Source organism: Engraulis encrasicolus, chromosome 1 (genome assembly GCF_034702125.1).
Source record: "Engraulis encrasicolus isolate BLACKSEA-1 chromosome 1, IST_EnEncr_1.0, whole genome shotgun sequence".
Classification (NCBI taxonomy): Eukaryota; Metazoa; Chordata; class Actinopteri; order Clupeiformes; family Engraulidae; genus Engraulis; species Engraulis encrasicolus.
In genome coordinates, this window is record NC_085857.1 from 51,905,097 (window position 1) to 51,931,807 (window position 26,711).

Consider the following 26,711-nt stretch of genomic DNA (forward strand, 5'->3'; position numbering starts at 1 on the left):
CCCTTACTTGTTGTAATTTTTTAAAAGTCTCATCAATAACTTTATTTTATGGGCATAATACATTTCCCAACTGTCAACATTTATTAATAACTACTTACCCATCAATAACATGTAAATGCAGAGTATATGTTATTACCTTATTGTCACTTGTAATGACTTGATGTTTTAATCAGTTACTTGGCAATGTCGTAACAATCCTGTCAGGATGCAGTTACGCTTCCTCAGCAAATAGTGAATAGGATCACCAGCGATCCCATCTCCATGAAAGGGCTTCCATGTACTATTCTGAAACAAGTTCAGAGAAGTAGATGTGTGCACATCCCATCCGATGGGCCAGGTGCAGGACAATGAGAGTAAATCAGTGAAAAGAGAAGTCTGCGACACTGCTTGTCTATTTATTATTTAATCGAGCAACGTTTCGACCTTCAGGTCTTCATCAGGCAAAAAACAAGCAGTGTCGCGGACTTCTCTTTTCACTTCTATTCTGAAACAAAGCAGGCAAGTGGTGACCAGACAATGTACTACAGTATTGCAGTAGGAATACTGACGGTGTGTTATACTGCTCCCAGTGGCCAGAGTGTGGTATTGTAGCAGTAGTACTGCTCCTATGCCTTTCCCGGTGGTGAGAGTGTGGTACTGCAGCAGTTGTGTTGTCTGCAATAGACTGCTTTATCAGCGTTGATCAATAGCCTCCTCTGCTGGACATTTATCATATTACAATGGCTTTGAGATTTTGCAGCAATCTTTCAACTACTCTTGCCTACATTTACCTCTCTGCAGAGAGTTTACCGTGTGTTTGTTTTCTGATTTCCTCCAGAGCTACAGAGGTGACAGAGGTTCCCAGCACAGGTGAGTAAAATCTGGAATGCTACATGTCACCTCTGTAATATCACTTTACCTCCTTTTGCTGTCTTATGTCTTGCTGCTCCAAAATGAATGAATGAATAGATGAATGGATGAATGAATCGATCAATTGATCAATAAATTGATAAGTCAATTGATATAGATAGATCGATAGATAGTCAAAGAGACAGACACACAAGCAGACATGCCGACACACTTGAAGCAACTCTGTGTTTTTGTCACTGCCATTCTGTCATGTGTTTGTATTGAAAGTGCCGTCCTCTCCTATCAGGGATCACTCTGCCAGCTTGAGAAGAGGTGACGTGACCAGTGGAAGACTTCACTTGAAGACACACACACACACACACACACACACACACACACACACACACACACACACACACACACACACACACACACACACACACACACACACACACACACACACACACACACAGAACTTAACCCTTCGCCACGGTGACCCTGAGGTCAAGCTCGACATGGTGATCCAGGCAGCTCCAAGGGACCTTTGTTGCCACCTTGCCCAGGATGTGGTGCTGAAGAGTGGGCATAATGATACCATAGACCCCCCTTCCCTGAACTACACCACCCTTTTCCTCCCCAGGACAGGACACTGAAAAGCTGTACCAAATGCAGAGCCTTAAGTAATAGATTAAGACTTGGTCATTACAATTGTGGTGACAGTAAGGTTATAACATTGGCTCTGCGCAAAGACGTTAAATTAAATAAACAATAAATGATTTGGCATGTGTCAATGCAGTGATGGCATGGTTGCAATGGGGCAAAACAAGATCATGTCATTACTCTACAACCCCACCATGTGGCAGTTGTGGTTTATGCACTTTCAAAGACAGCTTTTTAATTGTATTACTATATTAACTTTTATATTTATATGGCCATGTTCAATATTGTATATATGTGGATATCTGTGTTTTTTCTTCGACTTCCTTCACGTAAAGAATTTAATGATGAGCAAATGGCCAAATAGTCTTAAAGTTCTTCCTAATACCTATGTTTTGCTATATAGATAAGCGTATATTAATTATTACATTACAGAACAAACATATTGTGGAATAAACGAATTTGGGAGAGGTTTCTGATGTCCTGTCATGAGTTCACTTTCCTCAGTGGCCTTTACTATCAAGGTAAGGTTTCAGATGAACGGCTAATGAGAAACTTTTCTCACACTTCTGGCAATTTGACTTCGATATTTTTGATACACGCAATACGGCAGAGAAGAAAGAGTGGCTGATTAATTTACATCTGGTAAAATTATTATTTATTGATTGATTTTTAGCTTTTTCAGAAACTAAATTTCAGTGAATCAAAGGTTATAGCCATGTGTTTAAACATCATATCTTTAGGTACAAAAGTTCAAATCCTGGAACAAAGTGATGAAATGGTGAATGACTGAAACATTTTTGTAGAACTTGAAACTGTCTTGCCTGGCACGACTAGCCCCATCTTGACTAATCTTACTATCGCCACATATCAAAGTTTAGGGCTTCTCTCTGATGTGAATGACTTGATGTCTTCGGAGCCCGGGAAAAGCCTTTCCCACAGATATGGCAGTGGTAGGGCATATCTCCTGTGTGAACGAGCTGGTGTTTTTTTTAGATTTCCTGCAGGTGAGAAACTTTACCCACACTGATTGCAGAGATGGGGCCTATCTCCTGTATGAATGCGCTGGTGTCTTCGGAGGTCGTGAAGACCTTTTCTCAAACGTCTGACAGTGGTAGGGTTCCTCTCCTGTGTGAATGCGCTGATGAACTTTTAGACTGCCTGCCCTTGAAAAGCTTTTCCCACACTGTCCACAATGGTAAGGATTCTCTGAAAAATAGAAATACAAAGATATTCATCATTCATCTTAACACATTCAATACCAGCTGTTTTTGGAATTTTAGCTGTAGACTCCCAGCCAATTTCATCATTTTTTGTCATTTTTTGAACAGCCACCGAATATTTTGTCTTCAACCCACAGGCACATGTCAGGGCTTGTTCGAAAGCCCACAAACTCAGCTGTCTGTATATTTTTACGGTTTGTTTCTAGCTGCACCATTCGTTCTGAGATAAAGCCTTTTTTATCACGGGTGTGGTCTTTGACTCTCTGAGTTTAAATTGCGGGTCTAAATGCATTTTCACGCCCAAAGAACAACTCCAGTAGCTTCCAAGTAAACTATTTCGATGCAAAAATCACCTGGTCAGGCTATTGTTCAGAGCCGCATCATCTGAAATGCTAGCTAGCTAATGTCACTTGACTGGCAGTTTTCGTTCTGTAGATAAAAGTAGACGTGCCAAAGTACTCACCCAAAATTAGGTTACTTCCTGCTGTGTTGCATGCTGTTTTTCATTACAACCTTCCATTTTACACCTATCTTGATGACAGCAAAACTCCTTATCCTTCCATCATATGTTTAGGAACAGGCTAGCTAGCAAGGGACTGACAGGACATTTTTGATGCAAGGACAAGTTTTGATGCTCTAGGAAGTAAATGGAGACGTGACATGACATGATCAGGAAGTGGTTTGATTCGCTATAATAAAATCAAATTCTCTGATCAAACTCAAATACTGTGTGTAATAAAATGCACAGATGATGAAATATCCAGATCCTGACTTTTGGAGTTTTGACTTTGTAGGTGTTTTCATGATCTATGTCAGTTCTGTTCATCACATTATTACGAAAATCACACAAAATGTGCATTAGAATGTGTAGATTCAGAATCCAACAAAAAAACGTAAAAACGTATTTTTACGTGACTTGGGAGTGAATCTGTTAACACTTAAACACTGTCCACAATGGTAGGGCTTATTTCCAGTGTGAACCCACTGGTGTCTTCGGAGATTTGAAGCTTGTGAAACTTTTCTCACACTATTGGCAGTGGTACAGCTTATCTGCAAAAATTGAAATCCAGAAATCACTACCATTCATCGTTACCCTTAAAAATAAGTTTACCCAGCATCCCCTTAACAAACCCACATATTGACTAGATCCTGGCCTCAATACATATTATGGCTGATCATTGCGTAGGCCTATTTGTAATCAAGTGGATATTGGGCATTCTGTAACTACAGTGATAATTATTAAAACACTGCGTTCACAAGAGGGATAGCTATAAGTATAAACATGTCGATTGTGAATTTGTGTGTGTGTGTGTGTGTGTGTGTGTGTGTGTGTGTGTGTGTGTGTGTGTGTGTGTGCGTGCGTGCGTGCGAGCGAGTGAGTGAGTGAGTGAGTGAGAGAGAGAGAGAGAGAGCTCTCATACCAGTTTCGGGTTTTCCTCCATCTTTCTTGTTTTTGCTGCATGCTTCTTCTTGACCTGGAAGTGTTCGGCAGTCGACCAATCGCACTGATAATCGCTTTAGCTGAAATAGGGACACCAGATCTGGAGAAGAACCGATCACCTCAGACCTCAGGGCTGGAGCCACGTCAGATTCTCCATCCTGTTCCTGAAACCCATTAAAATATGGAACAGATAACATTCATGTTTACAACACATGTAGCATTTAAGCCATCGGCTTGGCATTAGTCAACAAGATGGACTAGATCAGTGCTATTTGCTGTTGTGACTCAATGATGTAGGCTAATACAGTGATACCATCAGTCTCACATATACCATCCAATAAAAAAAGAGTAGAGACAAATGCCTAGTTCTTCAAAAACAGCATAGACGCACAGAGCCTGTGGCAGGGCATCCAGGCTGTTTTGGATTACAAGTTCAGGGGTCCGTTTCTCAATTCTTGACCGTCTTAAGACCGTTTTACCATTCCCTTGGATTTAGTGGTGAGCGTCGCTGTCTAGAGAGAGTTGAGTCGCTCTTACGAAGGACGTTGCTACCGTCGTTAGCAAAGACGCTTTCGAGATACGGACCCCTGGTTACAGAGCTGCAGGAGCAATAACCTGATTTGTGCACCACCACTCACCTCTCTGCAAGGCACATGCACCACCAACCTCACCCGCAAAGCAAACTAAATTGTCTGTGATGTAAGACAACCCTTGCACGTGTGTGTATGTGTGTGTTGCAGTTGTAAAGCGCCACCCTGAATCAAGCACCATCATACATACATGTACTTGCAAAAGTTCAGCGTAGATGTCTTCCGATGAGGTCAGATCTATGGGGTCACCAACTGGGACGTCTTCAGATGAGGAGGTCTGCTGTATGGAGGTGGCCACTCCACCTACAGGACAAAACAAGGACAGCAAGAGAACACACACACAAAAACAAAAATACAGAATTGAATGGTGGTGGTAAGTATTTGCGAGAAAGGTAACATTTATAAATGGGCTGCATGAAACATGGAAAGAATGTTTGCTTACATTTATAGTCAGTTAAGCAGCAGTGGCTATCTCATGGCCAATACAGGTAATACAGGACACACAGGCTATAATGTTTTTTTTTTTTAATCACACGAAAGAAAATAAACCTTGGCTCCAGTTTACACTGATGCTCCCTTCATCCTGTTTGTGAATTCCGGTATATATTCATATCCAGTATATATGTTTTTGTTTTTGAGGGTGAGAGTCACAGAGGGAAAAAGATATGGAGACAGTGAGGAAATTGGACTGAGCCATTAGAGTTCTCCTTGCACAAGTTTGAAACATTGATGCACAACTGGAGGACCAAAGACTATCTGAACTCCTTTTTCCACATATTTCACACTCTGCCTTGCCTACTCAAAATCTGAGCGAAGGTCAGTCAATCTCAATGAGAAAAATAATAATCTGTACTATTGTTCTCAAGCAAAAACATATAAATTAAACTATGTCACACGTATGTGGGTGGTTGAGGTTTAAGGGGTGTAACGCAAAAAAAAAAAGTTTTTCAAATTCCTGAAAAAAATGATGGATAAAAATAGGAAAAAAATAGAAAAAAATAAAGCACTTAGTGGTCTGTGGAATTTCACCTTATTTTTGCCATATTTGGGAAAATGTGTCCTGCATCAACACATTGCATAGGCATGTCACACCGCAGGAAAATGGAGTCACACCACAGGGAATTCACTGCATTATGGCCATTTTAATCCTTTTGTATACTGTACATGACTGACATCTGAGCTCATGCTACATTGATAATGATATTGTGTTTAATCTTAATATGTGTTTTCATTCATAAATAAGATAAGAGCAGTCACACCACAGGACACCATAAAATGAACCTAAGCATTGCGTGACAGAAAGATTGCAATATTAAGACATATTAAGAGGTTAAGAGTCACCTTAAACTTCCACAGCACTCTCCAATAACTGAGGTACTGACTGGTTAGGAGCCAGTCTTTAAGACCCTTGTAGTTGGCCTTGCAGCTGCCCATTCACAAACATTGCCATACATGTCACCCCACAGGACGCAATTTGTGTTACGAAATTGAACTTGTATTTAATATTACTGTCTTGAGTTTTTTTTCACATTCACATATCTTAATATAAAGTTAATATTTATGAAATCATGCCAAATGCTTCACACATTATTCAAAATGTTGTTGCTTAATTTATATATATATTATATTCCAGGTTTCATTAATGTTACAGTCACACCGCAGGATATCTTAACAAGAATGTTTCTTCTCATCTAAGACTAATATGAAACATAATGTACCACATCTTCTTTCATTGACATTTGTTTTTTAAAAGAAAAATAACAGTTTTGTAGGTTTTTAACCAATGTTACGAAAAAACAAGGCGTCACGTCTCCCACCCACGTGCGTATAGGTGGGTGTTTGTGTGAGAGAAAGAGAAGTGTGATAGGCATTGTGTGTGTGTGTGTGTGTGTGTGTGTGTGTGTGTGTGTGTGTGTGTGTGTGTGTGTGTGTGAGAGAGAGAGAGACAGAGACAGAGACAGAGAGAGAAGTAGGAATTGAGTGTGTGTGTGTGTGTGTGTGTGTGTGTGAGAGAGAGAGAGAGACAGAGACAGAGAGAGTAGTAGGAATTGTCCGTGTGTGTGTGTGTGTGTGTGTGTGTGTGTGTGTGTGTGTGTGTGTGTGTGTGTGTGTGTGTGTGTGTGTGTGTGTGTGTGTGTGTGTGTGAGAGACAGAGAGAGAAGTAGGAATTGAGTGTGTGCGTGCATTCTAAAGCACATCATACCAAAGTGAAAAAGCTGATATCCATCATCATCAGCAGCAGCAGCTTCCACTTGATCAGCAGAAGCAAAAGCAGCAGCAATTGCTGCAGTCTCATCAACTTCAACAGCAACAACAGCAACATCCAGCTGAACTTCAACTTTGTCAGCAGTGACAGCATTAACATCAGTAACAGTCTCGTCCACTTCCATTTCTTCTTTAAGCCAAATGACTGGACAATGCAGCACATCATCCTCCCTTGTCTATACAACACACAAGAGAATGTTGTTGTAGAGAGAGAGAGAGACAGAGACAGAGAGAGAGAGAGAGAGAGAGAGAGAGAGAGAGAGAGAGAGAGAGAGACAGAGACAGAGAGAGAGAACAAGTGGAAAGTTGAAGGTTTGCAAATGCTTGGATTTGTGTGTGTGTGTGTGTGTGTATGTGTGTGTGTCTGTGTGTGTGTGTGTGTGTGTGTGTGTGTGTGTGTGTGTGTGTGTATGTGTGTGTGTCTGTGTGTGTGTGTGTGTGTGTGTGTTCGTACCACAACAGTGGGCTTGTCCTGCAGCCCCTCAGTCTCTTCCTGAATTGACATGCACAGAGCCGTGTTCCGCTGGACTCCAGTCTAAGAAAAACACAGTATAGTAGAGTAACTTCATTCATCCCCAGGAAGAAATTAAGGACTACCACCAACGTTCCCTAAGCTGTGCGCGTGCACAATTTCGCACTGCTCCCACATTCTCTGCACAGAACAAGATCATGCAACGCAGGTAAAACAAGACGGCAAATTCATGTTGGAGATGCAGTTGAATGCTGACCGAAATTTCCACTCTAGCAGAACATTCATTCAAAATAAAACAACTAAACTTCTTTAAACATGAAACACCTCTTAGGCCTATAGCAGTTTTAGACTATTGGAGTAGCCTACATTTCGAGTCCTGTGTTTGTACTTTGTAGCTTGACAGCTGGTGCTGCCTGTCACGAGACCGTCTCGCAGAAGTGCGATCAAATGGGAGGGGCTCGAGATGAATTTAGGCATTGTACCTTATGTTCACTAAATCAGTAAAGCTTGAGCCTGTATGTTTTGTTCCCAAGAAAGTGCTATCATTAAGACTGTGAGTAAAGCTGTCACCATTTTATTTTCCCACTCAGCGAATTTGGACAACACAGTGTAATAGGCCTAGGTCATCTTGTGATCCTTATATTAGAACATGCACGAGTTTTGACAGTGGAGGAACACTTCAAATTTACATTGGTAAATGTGTACAAGCTAGGTATGAATATGGGAAAGTGAGCGCAAGACATGGCGTGTGTTGCAATATGCGACCTTGCCTCCTCCACTTGCTTCTCGTCATGATGACATCACTGACAACAGCATTATATTTCAATATCTTGCAAAAGCTCAATTGTAGAGTCTTTTTCGCATTTGCAATTGGGATGGTGAATGAAAAACAGTCCCTCAAAAGTTGTTGTGGCTAGGCTGACAGCTGGGAAACTTTATCGTTTTCTCCACGGAGGAGGGTCCAGGAGGCGGGGCGAGGAGACAAGCGCAGGTGGAGGAGGCAAGGTCACATATTGGGATGCACTCATGGTGCTCACAGGGGACAAAAAAACGGAAGGGGGAAAGGAACAACAGGTGGATAAACGAGCAGGTAGTTGTCGTGAGCTCTGTCTCTGCCTGGTAACTTCACTGATTGAGTTCTATTATGTGCCACTTTGCTCCCTCCACACTCTCCACTCTGTCTGATTACCTCCACCTGTTTCTACTCTGCTCCACTCTACTCTGCACTCTGCCCAATTACCTTCACCTGGCTCTACTCTGCTGCCCCACCCTCGTTAACCTACCAACTGCAATGCATTCACCACTCATCAGGCCCTGTATATAAAGCCCTGTTTTTCAGTCCACAGCAAAGAAACTCAAGAGAAAGAACAATCTCTTGGCGGTAGGGTGGCCATCGGTCCGTTTTTACGACCTGTTCACGACATCCGTGTGTCCCTCTCTTTGTCTTTCCTTTCCTCCTAGCCTTTTGCTTATGGCCTCGAGCTGCGAGGCAATGTCATCGACGCAAACTAGACCTTGATAGTCGGTCGCGTTTCCGATATCTGCGGCCGCCATGTTACTCCAGATATAACCTCTCGCCCAGCGAATTAACTGTATTGCTGTCGCCTTATGTCGGGGAAATCTCCGTGCAATAGCCCTATATGAAGTTCATTAACTGACTGTATGAAAGTTAAATAAGGCAACTATAGGCTACTACTGTCTGTTTCCTATTTTTTCCTGCACTGGTGGCAACGCATAGCCTAGTGCAATTAAGTTTGTCCGCTAAATGCCTTTTATCACAACTTTACAAACAGGGCAAAGAAACGTCTTTCTGCACGGACGCTGTCTGTATTTTGAGCTCGTGTTGTTGGTTATCCGGCGTCTGCATGAAAAAAAGGTTGACAAAAGCGGTTTGCCTCCCTTAAAACACCGCTGATAGGCTAATACTTCTGACCAACTTTGAATAAAGTAAATCAAATTAATGGTTGGCTATTAGGCCTACGAATGCACGACTACCCAAAATTTTTTTTTTTTTTTTTTTAAATGAAATAGCCTACACAGACAACAACGGAAGGATTTGTCTATCGTAACCTGCCGTCTGATACAATATTAAGTTAGTGGTGATGACTCCTTTATCGGAGTGAGGTAATGCAATGCGAAAATCCTTCCCCAAAAAAATATTGTTTTACAAGTAAAACTGTTGTTGGCAGCTGAGTTGTCTGAGGTAAGATGGCAGCGCTGTTCCCTGATTTCTGCCTACAGTTTAGAATGCCAACTTCACAATTTTCTCCACGGAGGCGGGGATTCGGCAAGTCGAAGCAATGGGTGCGCGCGAGGACGCTAGGTTAGAAAGTTAAGGGGCGGGGTTGTCCGGCCGAACTCCGGACAGCTGGTCACCCTACTTGGCGGGGAATGCATTGGCCACGGTGTAGTACGGGGGCGTTGCCTGAGGACACGAGTGGATGGAAAATTAACTCCCTTGCGCATGGTCATTGGTCAGTGGGTGCGATGGATGCCATTTTCGTACTCCCTTGCACATGGTCAGTGGGGGCGACACCATGATGGATAATTTGTGGCCAAGTAACGGCAGCTGTTGGTCAGCAGTAATTGCTGGGGGTAATTAAGGACAGCTGACAGACATTCACGCTGTCCTATGACCTGTTCCACAGTGAATAACATTTCCGTACTCCCCTCGCCATCATTTCCTACTACGCTGTTATGACGTGAGTAAGCCCTCTTGTCTCAAGCCTCTTTGGTTTAAACCAAAGAAACTCAACAGAAGAACAATCTCTCGGGGGACCCTTGCGGAAGTGTCATTGCATGCTTCCCTGATGCTTCCAATAGGGACCGTAGAAGAAGAAGAACATTTCCATACTCCCCTCGCCATCATTTCGTACTACGCTGTTATGACGTGAGTAAACCCTCTTGTCTCAAGCCTCTTTGGTCCACACTTGTCAGATCGTCTGCAAGCCTGCATCAGAGGCCTGTCTGCTCTCTACTCTGACTCCTGATCTGTGACCCGGACCTGCTACATCTGCTTTGATCTCCAGCCCCCGTAAATCTGGACTGCCTTCTGTCTTACGACTACGAGCTTTCAATATCCCTGAAATGTACTTCTGCCATGCCTCATTCTGTCCTGTTGTGTGTGTGCTCCCCCAGGTCTTCCAACTTGGACCCTCCACCACCATCTACCCGAGCCGCCAGAGACACACACCCGCCCGAGACACACACACACACACACACACACACACACACACACACACACACACACACACACACACACACACACACAGGTTTTTCGAATTCCTGGACTCTTCTCCCAACCCCCCCTTTCCCTGAACTTTGAATAAATTCTTGGACTTGAAACTGCGCTCTTGGGTCCTCCTCTGTCGGTCCTGACAGGTAGTGATCCTTGATTCACATTTTCATTATAAAATAACAAAACAGGAAAAGCCATAACTATGACAGTAAACAATGCACACTGTAAATACCAAGCACTGAATTGAAGAGCAATCCAAAAAAATGTACTGCTGGACTTCTCCTCAGTGCATCACAAATTAGTTATGCAAAACAGCTGGCTACAACAAACATGCATCTACATTTTCACATGCAGAACAGAGTCCAACACGCTGGCTCCAACAAACATGCATCTACATTTTCACATGCAGAACAGAGTCCAACACAGCTGGCTACAACAAACATATTTTCACATGCAGAACATTCTGCCTCCCCATACACACATCCATTGAACACACATATGCAAAAGGGGCAACATGTCAATCTTGCCAAGTGTCTTGATAAGTTGGCCTACAGTGTGGTGCTACTCAGTATTAGGAGAATATTCAGTAGCCAGTCTATATGATATTACTTAAATGATTTTGTAGGCCTAATATTAAATATTAAAAAGTTATTGTATTGCTTATATAAAAGAAATCTTAATATTAAAATGACACTATTATTAATGTTATTAACTAGTGTCCCTGAAGTTACCCCCGGCTCACTGGGGTCATCTGCTCTGCTAGTGCATAAGGCACAACAAAAAATAGGGGGAACATTGACTACCACTGAATTATGATGATGATTATTACTGTAATTATTATTGCTGTGAGTAGTATTAGCTGTAATAAGCACAGAGCTACATAACCTGCCACATCAACATTGCTGCAAGTGACATGGAGTAGGTAGGCTGGTATTTGGTCAATACTGTTCATGATCAAGATCAATGGAGAAAGACCAAGACCAATGAACTGTAGAAGACCAACTACAGGTAAATGTGCATGCTATTCCGACTGTGTGCGTGTGTTACCTGTATTGCATCTGTGATGAACTGGTTTGCCTTCTGGAGGTGAATGCAGACTTGCACATCCACAGCTTTACGAAGCCTAATGTATTCCAACGCACCACTGATCTCTATGACCGAGTCTCTGTGTTGCATCAGGAGCTAGGAACATCAATGGATAATAGATAGTATGGTGAGAGAGGAAAAACAGACAAATTATTTCAGTTAGTAGGCTACTATTTGTTGTGTACACAGTGGTATTAGGCCGCCTTGAACGATATGCAAACACACCGAACTGCAATCAGTTCTTCAGTTTTACAGTAGCCTAGGCTAAAGATGGGACACAGATAGGCTACGGAGATTTAGAGTTTGGTTAAATCCCGAAGTTAAATTATCAAGTGAAAAGTAAGGATACAACACTTTTTTTCAAGCTTCTAAAAATGTCATGAAGTCAGGTTCAGTTAAGAGACAGCTGCAACTACCGGGAACCCGAGTTCCTAGTACCACTCGGGGAATGTAGCATCTCACATAGCAAAGTTTATCTGGCCCACTTCTTTTTGCGAGTGTCTGACAGTTGGCCCAATTTTGGCCTGGCCCTTAGCCCATATGGTCCAGTTACTGTTTGCTGACAGTTATTTTAGTGTCGGCCCAGTGTTAATCTGACAGTTATTTTGAGTGTTGGGGCTGTACTGGCCCACACACACACACACACACACACACACACACACACACACCAGTGGCAGCTTAGTAAGCAAAAAGTCACACACACACACACACACACACACACACACACACACACACACACACACACACACACACACACACACACACACTGACATACCACCATTCCGACAGCCATTTAAGCCACATTGTTGCAAAGGCCTACTTTAAGGTGCGTGAACAACATTCTACATTTTGCAACAAATGTTGCGACACGAGCAGAAAGTGTAGAGTGACAGTTAATAATGGCTGAAAAAAGTTCGATGCTGATCCCATTTTTCCAAATGTCTTTGTCCCATGCATTTTGACACTTGCGCCTTTGATGTGGGCCTATCATAAGCAAAACATGTGGCATTTTTGTAGTTTAATAAAAATTGTTTTTTTCTGGCTGTCCTATGCCTCATGAACAATTTCCCTCATTTGATCTAGCTAGGTTAGGCTATGGCTTGATTTCAACCGACGAACTCTCAAATTACTCTGAATTGAAATTTCAACAGTGCCAGTTGCCATTTTTAAATTGATGTTTTGGATGGCTATCCGTGGACTCAAGCGAATTTATGTGCCAAATTTCCCTGATTAGGCCTATCATAGTTGCAATCGCCGAAGGTGTTGGGCGCAGCCTGGCTAGTGCCAAATAGGCTAGCTGCCACATTTTCATATTTTTACCTTACCTGCAATGCTTCCGCGATGCATTCTTTAACTTTCTCCAGGTCAGAGCCTGTATTTCTTTTACAAGTCGCATCTAGGCCTAAACTAACTGCCATTCTACTAATGAAAACAACCAGCCCTTTTCCTTAAAACAATCTGTGAGTAAGCTACAGCTTGTCCAGAGCGTTATGCTGAAAAGTACCCTGCAGGCTATTCATCCGAATCTGCTTAAAAATGTGTCGGCATGGCAGTGCCTTTGATAAAGATCAAACGCATCGCCACTACGTCAATGTCGGAATGGCGGGGTGTACCCGCCATCTGGTAGCTTGGAGCAAATAATAGGCTATTTCTAAACAAGGGAATACTTAACAATAGGCTATCATAGAGCTACTGGAGCCAGGCTATGACCTTGTTCCTGACATGTCAGTAGGCTAGGCCCTATATCAGGAATAGGTCGCACTCACATCATCACTAAAAGTGTAGGCCTATAGGTCATAACTACATGACTTTTCACACGTATTATGTGTAAGCATAGGCCTACGCATGTACAAGTAAAAAAGTATTGACAAAGAGTGTGTTACTTCAATCCGCCAGGTGGCGATAACAGACTGGACAGTACGGCTCTGGGACAAGCTGGAGGAGCAGCAGCAGACACAGGGAGGAGAGCTAGGAAACAGAAAGTTTCCCCAGTAGCCTACATTACATACTCATTTAAACGAGCCTACGTTCACAGTTAAGCACAGGTAAATGGAATTAGTTTCAAATATGGATGTTTAGTAGTGTATTGTCAAGTCGTTACGATTTTAATTTTGACGTTGGAGGTGATCTGCCGCATGTTGTTGACTGAAGTTCGGAGTGACAGTTGACCAGCCAACATGGACTTTGAGGTAAGTGCGTGGCAGCCAGCAAATAGAAAGTTTTAGTTGTATAAAAGGGAGTCATGAGTGGAAACAGGCTATATATTTTCTCTGAATGACATTGTGTCGTAGCTAATGATGACCATGCACCGTGTATATTCTGCTGGCAGATAAGGGACGTATTCAGTGTCGACGTGAATCAAACGCGGAAGTGCTCTGAACTCGAGAAAGCCCGAGAATGCATCAATGAAGCTTTACAGGTAAGGCGAGCACACTGTAGGCTAGGCCTACGACTGGCATAGTTCTAACCGCGATGCCTGACACATTCGCCATAGTCCACTTAGAGCCACCACAAAAGTTTTCTCTACTCAAAGTGAGTGGGGAGAAAATCTATAATGTATTGATCCCAGGGGGAAATGAAAGTAGTTATCAAGTAGCGTAGGCCCTACATAGAAGACATAACGCATACACACAGACATTACAATGCATAGCATACTCATACATTCAGCAGGTATCTCACTCACTCACACACTCACACACACAGACAGGGGTACTTCTCACAATGCAATGTGATGTGCATTATATGGTTGTATGGCACATTTCTCCAAACTGTGTAATGTGATAGTAGGGCTGTGGTAGGCTATTGTCTGTTCTGTGGTTTTCCAACATGTTGATAACCAATGCTGAAACTCCAGTTTCTGGACAGTACAAGCAGATGTAATTGAAAAGAGAGATGTCATTGGCCCATTGTGTCTGGGTTATGGTTTCGCAAGGCAGACCTAAGACCGTCTCATTGAAATAGATGAGACACGTGGCACAACACCACTTTAAGCAGAAGGGAGCCTGTTCAGGTTTGGCACCCATGTCAACGTGTAAAGTTGGTGTATCTCTATATACGATATAAAATCTACAGTCCTAAAGACCAACCAGAGGTGGCAGGCCTTCTGTGCACATGCCTGAATCTCTCACTACGCCTGTAGGGATGTTGTGTGCCCGACGACCACAGACACTGTGGAGGGCAATGGGGACAAACAAATGCTTAATAAATACCCAGCAATTTTTAAGTAGAGTTTGGTTTAGACATCTATCGTGTAGCATTTCAAAAATATGGTTGTAGAATGGCCCTTCTGCAAAATGTAATGAATTAAGAACCAAACACCAGCATTTCAGATGTTGTTCATGACATTGCAGGCTACGTTTAGACAAGGAACTGGCCATTTTAAAATATAAGTTTTTTTGATTTTCAATTTTACATTTTTCAAGTTATCATAATTAATATTCTGAGAGTTGTTGTATTGCATGCTGTTTGTGTAATTTGTAGAGCCAGAAAAGGGCTTTCCAATAACACCACAGACATCTTTATGTGACTTACACGGACTGATATAATCAATGCTGAATGTATAGTGTCCTACCCTCATATGTAAACCTTTCCTAGTCTGTTTCTCCCTTAATATTGGTGTCAGATTCACACAAATGCAGTTCTGGGATGCTACCTTGCTACTAAACAGGCACAGCAAGTATGATTGAAATCGGTGTCGGTCGCAGGCACGTGCAGACCATAGTTGCCCACGGTGCCCGAGCAACGGCCCTTTTGCCCACATTGGCTGATATTGCCCTTCCAAGGGAAGGTAAAATAATATGGCAATTATAATTTCATATTTCAATATCATTTGATTTCTTTATAATTCATAATTTTGATTGAAGTTTTGTACAATAAAGACTTAAGTCAGTCATACAAATTCATCAGACCCGTCGAGAATGCGCACGAGCGATGTGAGGTAGGTAGGCTACACAACAACTCCGGTGGGGAGGGAGAAGGCACGCGACAGGCGCTTGAGCGCCTATAAGACACACGAAAGATTTTGAAGATGCCTGGGTGTCGGCTAGAGCCCTACACACAGTCTACATATTAGGGTACAAAATATGCTCACAATCAACCTCTCTAATACAATGTTGAGTTTAGAACTTTTAGTTATCATACATCTGACAGCCAGCCAGCGCCACGTTTAGGCAGCAAAAAAAAAAAAAACCGACAGCCAGCTGTAGATATGCCTCGGAAAAATAGGCTAAGATTTCATGTTTCAATTGATTTCCTTTGCAATTCGTATTTTTGATTGAAGCTTCCTAAATGTTTTCAAATTCAGATTCACCTGCACCTCGAGAGATAGGCAAAGGGAGAGGCAGCATGCGCGATGCGGGGGGCACGCGCAGCTCTACTTGGGAACAAGCATGCATGCGACCAGGGCAGAGACGCAAAATATGTCGAAGATGTCGTGGGAGTAGAGCGACAGCCCTGACGGCCTGAGGTGAGCTGGAAACACAGCAGACTACACAGTATTAAACTGCATGATCACAATTAATGTCTCTTAAAGCCGATCTCGAGTTTAGGACGTTTGATCCTAAATAATCTGACAGCCGGGGTGTGCCACGTTCAGATATTGGGGGAATACGACAGCCAGCTATCTTGCTTGCAGTCAACGTTTTACATGGCTCAGGTTGTTTTGTGGAAGGCTAACCCAACTAAGAAACATGCAGATGACATGTCGTTTTATCAAGCAAGAGAGAACTTAAGGGGGTAGGCTAGCTAAAGGAAGCACATCTCTGCAGAGTTGGCTGCGAAAAAAATGAACAGGTGCAGGTGAGGAAGAGAATCTTTTTCAGGATTGTAGAGGTTTGATCTTGGTGAGACCGCTAGGAAAGTGCGTTTTCTTACGCTGATATAGCCTAACCCAGATAGCAAGCTTACATTGAATCGATGTAGAATCAGCATTCCATTGCCGACGCTAAACCATTGAAACAACATCAGATGTCGATGTTGATTTAGCATCAGTTTGCACCCTCGACTAACATTGAAACTATGTTGATTTTGTAACTATGGATCCACGCAACTTCAACTGTATTTCGATACGTGCCTATATTGAAACAACATTGAAATTTCGACGTAACTAAAAATCAATGAGCTTTCAATGTTATTTCAATAGAAAGGCTACCAGAATTATCTGGCTCATATATCCTGCTTTATCTACAGCCAGGATCCACATTTTTAATATAAAATAATAAATATGAAACACAAGGTGTTTATTAAGAAAGATGTTTATTATTTGAATTATTTTAATTACTGTCACCGCGACTGGCACCTCCAGTTCTGTCCGGCGCATAGCCATTTCTGCACAGCTTGTGTAAAAACAAGATCATCCATCCGATTCCCACCAGGCTGTTGAGCGAGGGCATCTGAAACACACAAAATATAGGCCTAGTTTTAATTAAAATGAATCCTAACAACACACATCGGTCCATAAAACTTTTCAAAATATATTGAAAATCCCATGCTATTTCTGAAATATTGTAATGGGTGTTATCACAACAGGTGTAGGCTACTCGTGTTGCGATATAGAGTAGGCCTACATCTGTTGTGATAACATCCATTACACATCTGAAGGAATACAGCAGGAAATATGGTATTGTGGAATAAATGTAGCCTACCGTAACCTTACAGTTGGCAGTGCGTTCTGTTGGAGTCTTCCTAATCAAGGTCCCCGACCTCTGCTGCGTCTGTCTCCCTCCTCCTCCATCTCTGGCCATCGGTCCTACTGGGCTTTTAGGTCGTTATGATTGTGATGGGCCAGGAAAGTCAGAGCTGGAGCTCTCGTCATGGTCGTGGAAGGTCTAAAGCACATACACACAAGTTAAGTTTATTACGTTGTAAGTGTGTGTTCCAGCAACTGACACCAGTACACGTACTGCTAGCTGCAGTTCACAGAATGGCTGCAGTAAAGCTCGCTAGCCGGCTAGCCTGTTTCATTCAGCTTGTGTTGCCGATCGTAGGTGATCGGAGGAAATCGGCCGTGACCGCACCAGGCGCTCTCGGAAAACTGTGGCCGTTTATGGATCCCGGACCGGGGACACTTACTGTGTAAAAGTATGAAAGTCTGCTTACCTGTAATTGTTCCTGGATCCGAGCGTGCGCCACTCTTTGTCTTGTCCCGTTCAGCAACGACCGATAACTTCAATCTTTCCCGGTAAACTATATATCGATGGCCTTTCGATCATACGTGATTACCAAATATCAATGATACATCAATCATAATAAGGACGACCATGAATCAATGTTGTTTCAATATCATTGCTGTCAACTTTATTTTAGGTCGGGTTACATCGGTTTAACAATGGTGATTCAACATCTATTTTGCATCAATATTTCAATGTCGACCATTCTGATGATTCAGATGGAAAATCAATATCTATTCAATGTCAGCTTGCTATCTGGGTATTCTCCGACCCAAAGATAGGCTACTGTTTCCACTGTCAATGTCCATGTAATTGAAATAAATCCACTCCACGTGATAACTGACGTTTACTGTTCTTCTCAAGACATAGGCCTACAAAATGTGCATGAACTAACTAAAATATCTGTAATGAAAATAAAAGGTTATAAAGTCTGCGAGAAGCTCGGAGCTTCAGAGCAACATATGAGAACTGGTGCTCCCACGCCACGGTTCTTTGCGATCTGAAATGAAAGCCAGCTCCTCCATTCTTAAAGCGACAGTACACATTTTTAATATAGGCTACAAAAGACCCAACAAATGACCTAAACCTGTGAATTCTTATTGTTTTAGCTTTCCTATATAATATTCATCATTTTAATCATGGAATATGCCTATTAATTAAATTTCAAATTCAAATTAAATGATCTTTTTAACAATTTTTAACTATTTCTATTTATTATAACTTAAAGTCAAGGATTATAAAGATGACAGTGGGTTAATTGATTAAGCATCCTCATATTTAGCCTATTAATTTACTCATCATTTCATTTAATTTAAGATGAGGATGACTCAGAGCCACAGACCTCTGCACATAGGGCAGGTAGGCATAAGACTGATAATCTCTGTGACTGATACAGGTTTAAAAACTATCAAGGCTTTTTCTCATAATTTCATTTAATTTAGGGGCAGCCACATACCACACATGAGGAAATGTGGATCAGGAGACATTTAGGGCAGGTGGGCATAAGGCTGATCATCTCTGATATGATTAATAGGTAGGCCTACATGTTTAAAAACTAGCATGTTATATCATATGGTACGCATATTCAGGATACTATACAATAAAAAATATTAATAATTATGACAATAATATACTACTTCTACTAGGCCTACTACTACTAAAAATAATAATACCCATGGTGCAGTTTCCTAAAAATTCTGAAGGCCGCTCATTGTTGATGGGTTTTTTTTTTTTTTGGGGGGGGGTTGCCCTTTCTTCAGGTTAGAGCAACTGCCCTTTGAAATTCCTGTGCACGTCCCTGGTCGGTCTGGTCCCAAAGTGTCTGATTTTACGTGAAATGACCCTTTAATAAGATGGGCTGACACATTGCGTCAAGTGTCACGGCCCGATGGTGCCTAGATAGATTGTCCATTGCAGGTTCCACCTGGACACTAGTGGGCACTTGTTACTAACTGTTCACTGTTTTTATTTTCCCCAGTTCCTGATTCCATACAGAGACTCGGTCATAGAGATCAGTGGTGTGTTGGAATACATTAGGCTTCGTAAGGCTGTGGATGTGCAAGTCTGCATTCACCTCCAGAAGGCAAACCAGTTCATCACAGAAGCACTACAGGTAACACACACACACACACACACACACACACACACACACACACACACACACACACACACACACACACACACACACACACACACACACACACACACACAGTGTGAATAACATCCGCTTTATTTATGTTTTTCTATCAGATGCCATATAAATTCCAACAACAAACATTACTATGGAACTAGAACAAGGCCATAAAGATTGTATGTCCAGAAATAACATTCAGATGTGAAGAATAATTTCACATATGTGCCAGATACAATGTATTTGTGGAAAAACATCTTGCATCTGCAGGTTAATTTTGTAGATCTGCACACATATTTTGCATCTCCTAAAATATAAAACGTACCTGTATAAATGTTTTGTAGTTGTGTGGCAGTAGGAGTGTGTACAAATGTGAATCTGTTTTGCCATGCTGTGCGAACCTCTTCCTGCTCGGAGCAGCAAGCACACAAGTGTGGATCGCTTTTACAAGTTTACGAATTTTGGCCCTCTTTTGATGGGGGGTGGGGTCAGAGGGTGGAAGCCAATCAAAATACCGCTTATTGGCAAGTTATCGCTTTCCATGGGACCAATCAGAGGCATGGCTTGACAGCGGGATCAAGGCCTCTGTGTGTGCAGCGAGAACAGGCCCACTCACTCGTGCGTTCACACGACACAGTCCAGTAATAATGCAACTCTAACGACGGAGCTGTAATAACTACCGATACATAAATATAACTTGGAGTGCTAGTTATTAGGTTTCTGCAGGCTGACGAGGTTGTGGATGACGCAGACAAAGGTGAGTGGTTTATTGTTTTTTTTTTTTCTACTGAGACCGAACTGCACGTTGTTTGTACCTGTATGTTGTTTGTGCTCAGATTGTGTCTCCAATTTCTGTAGCTCTAGTAGTAGTAGCAGAGAGGTAGAGCTAGTAGGCCGCTTTTCATGATGCAGGTGACTATGTCTACTTGATGGGTTGTGTACTGTTGTTGTACACATTAGCATGAAGCCTTTTCGATATAGCCAGACAGAGGCAATCCCCCCCAGCAAATGACGGCTGTATGTTTTCTGTGTACCCCGGTGTGTACTAATTTGTATTTGGATCGTTCATGTATCAATATCATTGTATGAGGGTACGATGCTTGTCAGCCCGCTAGCATAGAACGAGATAGCTAATCGATCGGATCCGCCTAGCTTGAAATGCTAGCGCCAGAGAGATAACATAGCCTAACTATTCCTAGAATCTCTGCTAGCGTGGCTGTTGAGCCAGAGAAGAAAGATTCTTCACTCTCAGACAGGGTCTGATTCGCACTCTCAATGGTCTGACTAAGGTGCCAGGTTGACATTTTAGTAGAGCTAGACTAATAACTAAATCTAGTATCCACGAGTTCTTCTTAACTTGGGTTGTATGATCGCTGTCATTCAATATGACATGTTCTCTGTGTGTTAGCTAGCTTCGATGACGGATACCTTATTTGTTAGCTAGGTAGCCATTTAATGTTAGCTAGTGTTAGAACCAGACAGATGGGTATTCTTATCTCTAATGTTGTGTCTTGTGTGCGAAGAAACGTGAGTAAACTTAATTGTTTGATGTCTGCATGTGTTAGGCTACGGTGTATTATTTGGCAGGAGTTGTTTAAACTTTGTGTAATTTCAATCGCAGAGGTAGGTAGGCAGGCCTATTTTGTTTACCCCAAAGTGTGTTACTGTTTTATCTGCAGCTATTTTATCTGGATGGTTATTATTGTATCAGCCTACTTGTATTCATAATGCGTTAATATATGTGTATAATGGATGTTTTTATCATTATTTAGTCGATTATGAGGGGAAACCTTGCCGTTTTGGTTGGCTATTTTGAACTTGTAATGGGGCATTTGGTATCTAGCTATTAAGTCAGGCTCAAGGAGGTCTACATACTGTATCATTGGTCAGGCTAGAACTAGAACTAAATGCATATTTCTCTGAGCGGTGTTGCCGCACGTCCAGGTTTTCCCGGAGGTTTTTCGTCTCTGTTTTTTTGTGGTCTGTTCGGGAAAATGGAATAACCTACCCGCGAGGTTTTGTACTTCCTCACATTGTCTCCCGTTGTGTAAGTCAATTGGTCTCCAAACCATTCACAAAAGCTGTTTTATTATTTTGATTGACCTGAGGGAGTTCAAACATTGAAAGACCATACAACAATGCCAACCATTATCAATCGAAAGGATTAAATGACGTGGTTAGTTTGCCAGGAGGAAAGTTATGTCATATTTGCAACCTCCATCAATGTAGGTGAGTCATGACGATGTGATCATCAAACACTTGGGTTTGATAATGTTGTAGTGCTAGTACACGTCTGTGGGCACGCACCATTGCTACGTCAACCTGTCCCTTCAGAAAATTTAAGAGTAGCTGATGTCCGGAAAAGACCGTGTTTCCAATGTGCTTGTTCCAAAATTGTTGTTCTGCCTTCCATTTAATTCCATGCCCGAGTTTAGTTTCTCCCACGTAAATCTTATGGTGAATACCGCCACCTAGTGGACTTTCTCGCGGTACTGCGCCTTCAGCGCAAATCTACTTCCTGGTTAGTTTCCAGTGTTTTCAAGTGTTTTCTGTCGTTAAGACACAGACTTCATCTCTCCCGCAATTTATATATTTTCACACTTGAGCCTTGGACAATATTAGTCTGTAAGTAATAATTTTGTGATGGATGTTGTTTGTAACGAAATTGCATTGATATTTTGATGTATATTTCTATCTATTTGCCTCAAGAAGTGATGTTCACTTTCCTGTAAAGTTTGGCTAGTCAGATTCTACTGAGCTAAGCTAGGTCACGTTGTGTTGACTGAAAATAGATCGCTGGGTTGCTTGTAGATTTGTGTGTCGTGGAAATGTTGAAGTAAGTGAAACTGTTGTATGTTTATTTCGTTTTCTGTTAACAGTTTTACAGTAAAGAGAAGTGTTAAGAGATGTATTGAGATTGGAAGTGCAAGTGTACAAAGTGAAAGTGCAAGAGAAAAGTCAGTAAGGAAATGAAAGAAAGAAAATAAAAGGACAAAATTACACTTCAGCTTGCCTTCTCTTGAACTGTTCGCTAGCTGTCTAGTTCTGCACCAGTAACGCAGAGGCAGCGTAGTTGTCTATATTAGTTCTTGCTTTTCTCCTGATTTGCTTATGGGTTAGCAAATCAGGCATTATGCCTACTGCGGTGGTGTCACATGCAGACCAACACATTTCAAGAATATGTTGTCAGGACATGTCAACTTGCCAGGTGCATAACTGATTAAGTTGGATGATATATACACATTTTATAGCGTGTCCATTCGAATTTCGTGTGTAGGCCGAGAAAGTGTTCTATGGTGGTCAACACACTCATTTGAGGGGGCAGCTCTGAATACAAGATTGCCCCATTCGCTGCTGAAACCTGGCCGAGGCGGAGTAGATGCTAGTAGGCCTACTTCTAGTATTTTGATGTGTTGCTCTCAAACTGAATGACTCGAATTGACTTTTTTGTGTTTGCGCATGGTGCACCAGCAGTACCAAAAATATATACTATAGTGGACCTCCATGTCATCACTCCTTTTTTGCACTTTGTTAACACACACAAAAGACACAAGGCATCTGTGATGTGCGTATCCGCAGCTCTCAACCCCCGCGCTTGGGCGCGATGTGAACAGTGAGACCAGGACCAGGAACTGGTGTGTGAGCAGTGTGTGAGAGAGGAGCACGAAGATCATGTCACCTGCTCCACAAAGGAGGCCGCGGAGGACCGTAATGAGAGAGAGAGAGAGAGAGAGAGAGAGAGAGAGAGAGAGAGAGCATGTTTTTTATATACTTATGAACATTATAATTTTGAACCATCTGCCTTCACGTTAAAGCTGGTTGGTTTTAATGAAATATCAGGAAGACATCAAAGTGTACGGCTGTCGTCTTCTCAATGTTGACCATTTCCAAGACAGCGCTTCAGTTTTGAGTCTACACTGTATCACTGTATGTTTTCTCATGATGATGATGCGTGGTTTTTTTTACTGAGGTCCTTCAACGATAAGCTGAGGGCTTTAAATGATGAGAGAGTTAGGTTCTTTGTAATGGAAAGACACAGCGTCAAATCATGCATTAAGTTATACATTCTACTGACATGAATGAGTTAAAAAAATAAACATAGGGTTTCTCGTGCACACCAGAAACTTTCTTATGCCCGCCTGAAAATGTTCTGGTTCACATGTGCGCGTCACTTTCCCCTGCGCACCTGAGATTGTAGTTTCTGGTAGGCACGACGTTTCTGGTGTGCATGAGAAACTTTCTGGTAAGGTATTTTTTAAAGGCTTTGTTACATTGTCATTGTACACTACATGCACAAGTATTCCCAGTATTTGTGAAGTCACAAGTATATGAATATGTCAACTACTAAGATGATTGTGTAAAATCATGTGTCTTGTGTGAGCAGAAGCAGTCCTAGCACGCGGAGCGTCTGGTGAAAGCGGAGTTTGAGAAGATCCACCAGTTCCTATGTGATCGTCCTGAAGGAGTAGGAGGACCAGAAAAGCCGCAAGATGAAGGACACCGTGGACAAACTGTCTGGTGACATGGCCTCCCTAATGAACGCCATCAGCACCATAGAGGAGGCCATGGATGCGGATGACATGCTGTTTCTGAAGGTAGGGACAGTGTGTATTATTGCATTCCATTATACTGTATCACTATTGGCAGACATTTTTGTCCAGGAAAATGTTACAAACCCTGGAGCAATGTGAAGTTAGGTGCCTTGCTCAAGGGCACTTCAGCCATGGTGAGATGTGATTGACGCTAGATCATGCTAGAATTCTTACTGGCCGGACAAGTGGCCGGCTGCATTGCAGAATACCGGACATTTAGAATATCTAACGGACCTTCCCTCATATAGCCAAACACACACTCCCTAATAGGTCAAAGTGGCTAGTAAATTGGTCTTTTCTACCAGCAAAACTTAAGATTCATTTGCATTGGGCCAGTTGGCTGGTGTTAAAGAGCCAGCTGCTTGTATGCATGGGGAGCAAAAGCGCGCTCTCTTTCATGAAACGGTTTTGCAAGCGCAATGCTCTTTGTGTTTACTGTTAAAATACAAAAAAAACCCTGAATTGTTCCTTGACATCAGCCAGCTGTGTGAGTCAAGTGAAAGGGAAGCAACTTGATTGGGGAGAACGCCGTGGGGGACGAGAGCGCAAGCAACACTATTGCGTGATGTTTAGACTATTACACGTTCATTTACATAGGCTATTCATAACTATTTTCGTCTTTGTTCAGTTTCATATCACTGGTGTTTTGTGTGACATTCAGTGTTTAAAATGAGCTAATATTATTTACTGATTAATTTTAGTCATTTTTTGTCTGACATTTTGGCCGGTCACATTTTATTTTGCCGGACATTCATGATGCAAAACGGCCAATGTCCGGACACAGCCGGCTAACGTGAACCCTGCCTACGACAATCTGATTCTACAAGGGGTGTCACGATAACCGGTAATCAGCCACGTTAAAAAGTGCTGACAATAATCATTACAGCTTGAAAAAAAAATACTGTACCGTACCAGATAACCATACTGTACACCATGACACTGTGAGCTTTTTTGACCTCTCCAAGTCTGCTGATGTTGCCACAGAGGCACACTTTGTTGCCTAACACCTAATTTCAAAGCTGTAGTCAAAGTGAATTGCTGAACCAATAACATGTAATTACATACTGTGATCATTTCCTCCTCATAACTTCAGAATGACAAGCAATTCATGTATTGTGCCTTAAAACATGGGGGTTTTCAGTTTGTGTAGGACTATCAATGCTTTATGTTCAACTAAATTTTTCAAAATTGCAACATAAGCAAGGCGAGCAATGGAAGTAATTGGCTTTGTATTGAGTCGAAGTTGTATTGAGACAAAAGCGAGGCTAGAGGCAATTAGCGTGACGAGAGCGACAGTTTGTAGTTGAACTCATAGGAATATTATTGCCAGTTCGGTAAAGATAGCTGAGTATTGCGGGTAAACTTCACCGCGAGTTTTACCTCCTGTAAGATGGTCCGGAAAAATTACCTCTTTAAAGTTTCAGCTCATGTTAATCACCCACCCCTTGCCGTCTACGGAGGGTCCTATCGTGCATGTGGTTATGTTTGACTGAATATAGCATTGCCCTATCATGCTCATCCCCCGCCAATCGTTTCCCTTGATGACAGGCCCCGATGACCTTTGGCCGCAACACGGCAGGTGGCTGCATGGCGGTGTCGGACGACCTGCTGACCGCACACTACACAGAGGACTACCAGGAGCAGCAGCTGCCCGACAACCCCGAGCGACTACAGGTATGTAGGGGTGTCACGATAACCAATATACCGTAGCCCGTATACCATACTTGGATCCATGCTAATTTCACATTCAGTATTTAGGAGTCATTCTTCCTTTGTCATTTCTGTTTCACTTTCATAAAACCACACACATGCATATAGATTACATGTAATTACTGATTTTTTATTATAATAAATCCCCAAGAACCACTTGAACATCTTCAAGTGTGCATTCTTACCGTTACCCCTCAGTGGCCACAACTTTCCGCAAATAACTTATTCATCATATCAAGTTATATGTATTTGTTAACTCCCTGACAACAGAAACATTCATCCCCAGCAAATGACTGCTGTATGTTTTCTGTGTACCCAGTAAATGGTGATGATGGTGCAGCTCCTGTGTGGACATGCTCTGTTACAACAACACAACACCGAGCCAGAAGACGAAGCCGTAACATAAGCAGCAGGTAAGTAATACACGTGATGGCAATATACGTTCATTAACTTCACAACTATGTGTTTTTGTTGGGTTACGGGTTCCGAATAACATTTAGAAACATATTTTTCACAATCGTGTGTGAATGCAGCCACCTCTAATTCTAGTTCTATAGCATTTGTAGGGACCTCAGTAAATGTATAGCCTATTTAGCCATCCCATTCGTGTAAAGGGAGTCAGATAAAGTAAAGCAATTCAATCCGCTGTATCTTGTCCTGATCATCGCTATTATTCTTACTCCACATGTCCTAAACAGGCTGCAAGTTGCCTTTCCTTCCCTGTAGAAGCACGTTACAGGCGGCTATAAGCAGTGTGCACAACGCATTCCAAATAAGAACACATTTGACATAGAAACCATAGACTAATCTGC

The 26,711-nt window shown here is 42.2% G+C and overlaps 2 protein-coding genes across 3 annotated transcripts in view; one reads left to right on the forward strand and one right to left on the reverse strand.

Moving 5' to 3' along the window:
- Positions 1-2,119: 2,119 nt before the first annotated feature.
- LOC134454212 (zinc finger protein 287-like) lies at positions 2,120-13,776 on the reverse strand. Of its 2 annotated transcripts, none has more exons than XM_063205068.1 (7): positions 13,684-13,776; positions 11,762-11,896; positions 7,459-7,539; positions 6,943-7,180; positions 4,930-5,042; positions 4,130-4,313; positions 2,120-2,694 (listed from the first exon to the last, which is right to left on the reverse strand). In XM_063205068.1, the coding sequence occupies exons 2-7, from the start codon at positions 11,888-11,890 to the stop codon at positions 2,531-2,533; spliced, it is 909 nt and encodes a 302-aa protein (XP_063061138.1). In that variant the 5' UTR covers positions 11,891-11,896; positions 13,684-13,776; the 3' UTR covers positions 2,120-2,530. The 2 variants fall into 2 exon arrangements, with proteins under 2 accessions (XP_063061138.1, XP_063061129.1); XM_063205059.1 differs by lacking the exon at positions 13,684-13,776 and adding an exon at positions 13,126-13,341.
- A 129-nt stretch (positions 13,777-13,905) lies between these two features.
- The window catches only part of LOC134454180 (zinc finger protein 883-like), a 31,144-nt gene continuing 18,338 nt past the window's right edge, over positions 13,906-26,711 (forward strand). Inside the window, exons 1-3 of the mRNA XM_063205014.1 lie at positions 13,906-13,989; positions 14,130-14,219; positions 19,445-19,579. Of these exons, the coding sequence (XP_063061084.1) occupies positions 13,978-13,989; positions 14,130-14,219; positions 19,445-19,579 (237 nt within the window). The 5' untranslated portion in view covers positions 13,906-13,977. The remainder of the gene's footprint in view (positions 13,990-14,129; positions 14,220-19,444; positions 19,580-26,711) is intronic.

Coding starts and splice junctions, on each gene's coding strand:
- LOC134454212 (XM_063205059.1), bottom strand. CDS start 13,218: ATGGCAGTTAGTTTAGGCCTAGATGCGACTTGTAAAAGAAATACAGGC. Junction 7,540..11,761: donor TCATCACAGATGCAATACAG/GTAACACACGCA, acceptor TGTTTTTCTTAG/ACTGGAGTCCAGCGGAACAC. Junction 2,695..4,129: donor TGGAGGAAAACCCGAAACTG/GTATGAGAGCTC, acceptor TCTATTTTTCAG/AGAATCCTTACCATTGTGGA.